The sequence below is a fragment of the Patiria miniata genome, unplaced genomic scaffold (genome assembly GCF_015706575.1).
Source record: "Patiria miniata isolate m_02_andy unplaced genomic scaffold, ASM1570657v1 HiC_scaffold_20, whole genome shotgun sequence".
Lineage (NCBI taxonomy): Eukaryota > Metazoa > Echinodermata > Asteroidea > Valvatida > Asterinidae > Patiria > Patiria miniata.
This window is the reverse complement of record NW_024037059.1, coordinates 17,964,330-17,969,383: the sequence shown is the minus strand read 5'-3', so window position 1 is coordinate 17,969,383 and position 5,054 is coordinate 17,964,330. Positions and strand designations below refer to the sequence as shown.

Genomic DNA, 5,054 nt, shown 5'->3' with positions numbered 1-5,054 from the left:
GCGACTTTGTTTTTGCCTCATCAACTTTTGTTTATACTTTAAAAAAATATTTGTGTCCGTTACATTAAGATAGCGCCCCCACCGGGGCGCAATCAAAAGGAGGGCGCACTTCTGTACGACTGTCCAAAATAAATGAGCAATATTAAACCTCAGTTTAGTGGCGTAACTGCGGGGGGGGGGGGCGTGCTCACAGCAGATGCCTGGCCCCCGGGGCCAACCCCCACCCCCCCCACCCACCCCAACCCCAACCCCCATTCAAATTCTTGAATTCAACAAAGATATGTTTCATTTGCCTTCAGTTCCCCCTTCCCCTGTCCCCCCCCCCCCGAAAAAAAAGTTGTGCACCCCTAGGTTCCCCATAAGACCCCCTTACGGCACTGCCTCAACTTCCCAAAAGATGGAAATTAAAACTCTCAAATGTGATTAAACTGCAATAAACATGGGTTAAAACCATTCATCTTTCCATTTCCGTTAGTTAAAATTATAGGTGCTATCGATGATTTTAGGTGATAGGCCTATGTCATTTCAAAACACTGACAAGTACGTGTGAATGAAATGAAATTTGAAAGTGACTATTTTTTTGAGGGGGGACCTCCACTGAATAGCTAAACGGATCGATTTTCACACTTGTTCGAAAAAAGTCGTGAAAATGCTTGTATCTTCTTTAGTTTGTCCACATGGTTTGTCCAACTCCCTTTTCCGTTTCCACACCCCGCCCTCTATTTACTTGCCCCTCCCCTTCCGGCCGTAAGCCCCTCCTATCACCACATTCGTGGAATCAAATGCACGACGCACGTATCATCACATGATTTCGATGGTAACCCGACGTACGTATCTTATCGCGCAAACGTAATAGCCAATAGCCGGGCACCAGGGAGCATGTAGTGTTGATAGCGCAGGAAGGTGTGTTACGATTTAGCAATTTTGACACCAGATTTTTGCTCGAATTTCACCTAAAACTAACCTTGCAGCGAGATCGAGTGGGAGACCTAGATACCTTGAGGTAGTATCACAATTTTGGTACCCGTTGGCGGGTTGAAAATCCTGCCTAACCATGTTGGAAGACGAGATCGTGTACGGCACCGCTGACGACGGGGACGTCAGCGTGATGTCGGAGCGGGTGCAGGCATTGGCGTCCAGCATCTACCGGGAGTTTGAGCGGATGATCAAGTGCTACGACGAGAACGTGGTCAAGGAGCTCATGCCGCTCGTCGTCAGCGTCTTGGAGAACTTGGACAGCACGGTGGGCGACAATAAGAAGTTCGATGTGGAAGTGGAGCTGTTGAAGGATGACAATGAACAGCTGATCACGCAATACGACAGGGAAAAACAACTCCGTAAACAAGCTGACCAGGTTTGTTGAAATGTGGGCCATCATCTTCGCCATGGTCATGCATGGTGTTTATTATGTCATGTTTTTTGTAATGTAGGTCTGTGTGTTTTTAAAGTAAACAACAAAACATGATTTCGTATTCTTTTATAACAATTGTAATCATGATTACACAGGGGGCATGGCGTAAATTTAGGCTCAGTAACTGTGGCACTAGACAACTGAACTCCCTTTTTTCATGTTTTTCAAATTTTGTCTTTGGTCGGTCGTACCATGTTGTAGTGCCCTAGCGAATAGTGGGTCTACAATGAAAAATCTGTATTTTCACAAACATCCATCCAGCTCAATAATACTGATTTCAAATTGTGGGCCCGCTATTGGCTGGGGCGCTAGTACTCGACTGACCAAAGTCAAAGACAACATTCTAAAAAAGGGAGTTTAACTTAGCGCCCAAGTTACTGGGTCTAGCGTAAATTGGGTTCAAGTTTTGGGTACTGCTACTCGGCAGTAGGCCTACGTTGTTTTTTTTTGTGTAACGAGAAGCTCATTTTTGCCTTCCTCCAAAATTGTTGAGGGGAGGTGCAAAACATGGATGCAAAGGCCTTCCCCCCCCCTTTTTTTTTTCCCTTTTTCTTTCATTTTGCCTCTTTCATCGTTTCCTATTGGATATTGGAGAACATAAGTTCACCCTATTAATAATAATCGGCAACCAGCCCATATAACATAAGAAATTAAGAAGATTACTTTATAACAAAAAACCTTTAATATGACCATTGAAAGCTGACCATAGACTTTGTACACAACCAAAGAAGTGGCTTCTGGATACTACATTCTTTCCATAATTTACTTGACTGCATTTTGAAATTGATTTAAAATGACTGTACATGTATGTATACAAGTGTGGCCCTGCAGTTCCACACTTGGGCCACAATACAGTCCAGGCTGTACAGGTGGCAGAATGAAGTTTTGTGAGACAACAAAGCCACTGCGGTTCTGTTTTTATGATTATGATTTCTCTTGACCAACATTGGGGAGTCAGGTTGGCATAGCGGTACTCGCCTCGCCTTCCACCGCTGTGACCCGGGTTCGAATCCCGCCCGGGCCAATCTGTGGATTGGGTTTTCAGTCCCTACCTGACTCGGTGGGTTTTCCGTTGAACATTCGTTTGGGCTTTTCCTCCCACCTCTAAAACTGTAAGTTCTTCTCATTGTCTACTCTCTACAGATTTCTTCAGGCTTGCGAGCTACAGTGCCTAGGGCACTTTTGAGGAATCCTCAGTTTCATTGCCAAAAAAAATAATATTAATAATAATTGCCCGCTGCCCTTAATTTTGCATGTCATGAACAATCCGACATTGCCGAGACTAATAATAGTTTGCACAGCCCACAAAAACATTTTTGGGAAACACATTGTGGTAAGAAAAGGGATTTTCCACAGGCCTCAAAATAGTTCAGCATGCTGGTGCTGTTTTTGCCTGCGGGCAAAATACAACAGGAAATACCCATTGAGAAGGTCACAGTTCATGACTGGGTCAGCATCATGATGACTGTACAGTCTGTATTGAAATACCTGGATTTTTTTATCATTACACCAAATTCTGCAACCCCGCAAAAAAAAACTCCTCAACTTTGAAAGAACTCTTCAAAAACAGAAACTGTTGAGCCATGAAATGGTTCATTGACCGTGATAAGAAAATAATAGCCCATCCTTTCATAGAATCCACTGCAAAATCGAGACTGAAACCTTTCCATATTTTTACAGCAAATTGTGTCCATTTTATTGACATAAGCTTTCTAGATCAGGAAACATTTACAATACATACAAATGTGTCAAACTACATTTATACGCCTGAAATACACACAGTACCTCTATTTGTTCTGTTAAATTTACATGTATGTACTTGGTAAGTTTGTAACACTATCTTTTCAAAACAAATTTTTGTCTTTTTTGTTTTGTTTTGAGTTGGGGAGTTTCCAGAATTCTGACTTCAGGAAAACAATTTATGAGTCTTTTTAAACCATAACCCAACATGTATTTATAGGAAATTTACCATTCCGCATTCTAAGATTGCAAAATACTGAAGTAGGCTACTCACCGGGAAAGGTCACTGTATTTTGAAGAAGAAAAATCAATGCTGGGCTGAGGTTTACCTTTCATGAATGCAGAACTTTGCCTATCGTTCATGTACCGGTACTGTGCGCTGTATATAAGAACGAAACATAACTCCTTTCCATTGATTTGTGGCTTGCGTAAACTTGGAAGCTTTCAATCACTCGTCATCAAATTTTAATTTAATTTTATTTTGCATTTTTATATTTTTGTAAACCTAATTCAAATTGCTACATATAACTCACTTTACATTTGAAGAAATGCTAAGTAAAATCTTAAAATCCTGGTGAAATATGTATTCTGTCATAAGATTGGTTGTGTATTCTACTAAGATTGCAACAGAATTCTGATATTTCTGCATGCTTGTCTATGCAGAATTTCAACGAAATTTATAAATAAAAAGCCGTTCAAGGTCCCATGAGCCAAACTCTTGAATACTAACAGAAAATAGTTTAGTCATCGTTTATACAACGACCATGCATTCAAACAACAAATCGAAGACTTGAGATTTTGGGGGAAAAAATCATGTGTTAGAATGCCAGTACTTTTGTGAATATGTAAATATTGACATTTTTAAAAGGGTTCTTGCGGTTACCATGGTAGTTTTTAAGGGGTGTATATGGTTAAATGTCAGAGGCAAATGTAATGAATGCTAAGTTTTGTTGGGATTTGGGAAGTAAATATATGATTTTGACAAGTTGTAAAAAAAATGTTAAAAAAGTATTAACTTTAAAAAAAAGGTTCTTGTGGTTACCATGGTATTTTTTTTTATTGGTGTATATAAGTGTGGCTAAATGTCAGGCAATTGAACTTATTTAAGGAAGGAAATATGCATGATTTTGACAAGTTTAAAATAGATGTTCAAACAACTTCAATGAAGATTTCAACTTTTTTTAGTTTGTGAACGTGTCTCTGCAAATGACCTCGGTTTTGTATTGCCCATCACAATTTTGTCTCAATTTTCATGGTCTGTTTTACTTTCTAATTCACAGAAATTCCTGGAGTATGAGGACGCCAACGATCAAGAAAGGAGGGCATTGCAGGCTCGTGTGGAGAACCTGGAATTGGCCCAGAAACAAATGACGCTAAAAGTCAAGAATTACACTGACCAAGGTATGAAAACAACGATCCATATTAGCAGACCCGTTGGGGTGTTTGGGGGGGGGGGGGGTAGGGGGAACTACATGTACAAGATTTCTGAACATTCAAAGATTAAATGTCTGCTTAGATTCTCCCTGGTTAATCCTTGCTACCACGAAATCAATCAAATCTTCCCAAAAGTATCTCAGTTTTTTAGCTGGATTCAGACCTGCTGAATTTGTCCCTTTTTTGTTGTTTACTTACATGGTGCATCATTCTTCGTCATGATTAAATTTTGGCAGAGTCATGAAGGTTTCTGCTATATTTTATTTTGTGTAAATTGTAATTATTTTGTTTTGGGGTATTTTTTTGGTAGTGGCTCGGCATGAGTACAGGGAATCAGAGATGAAACAGGAATACATGATACTACAGAAGAGACATAACGAGGTAAGATTACTCCTCCTGGTTCCACCTCCATTGCCCTAACAGCTTTAACCCCCCCCCCCCCCAGCTCCCCCCCCCCCCCCCCCCCCCC

The 5,054-nt window shown here is 40.6% G+C and overlaps 1 protein-coding gene across 7 annotated transcripts in view; it reads left to right on the top strand.

Moving 5' to 3' along the window:
- The first annotated feature begins 848 nt into the window (after positions 1 to 848).
- LOC119727686 (C-Jun-amino-terminal kinase-interacting protein 4-like) overlaps positions 849 to 5,054 on the top strand; it is a 43,151-nt gene continuing 38,945 nt past the window's right edge. For 6 of the 7 annotated variants that reach the window (XM_038199689.1, XM_038199695.1, XM_038199694.1 and 3 more), the window contains exons 1-3: positions 850 to 1,354; positions 4,432 to 4,552; positions 4,896 to 4,966. In XM_038199689.1, coding sequence (XP_038055617.1) covers positions 1,055 to 1,354; positions 4,432 to 4,552; positions 4,896 to 4,966 — 492 coding nt within the window. In that variant the 5' untranslated portion in view covers positions 850 to 1,054. Of the gene's footprint in view, positions 1,355 to 4,431; positions 4,553 to 4,895; positions 4,967 to 5,054 lie in introns of all 7 variants that reach the window. The other variant, XM_038199688.1, reaches the window with a different exon arrangement.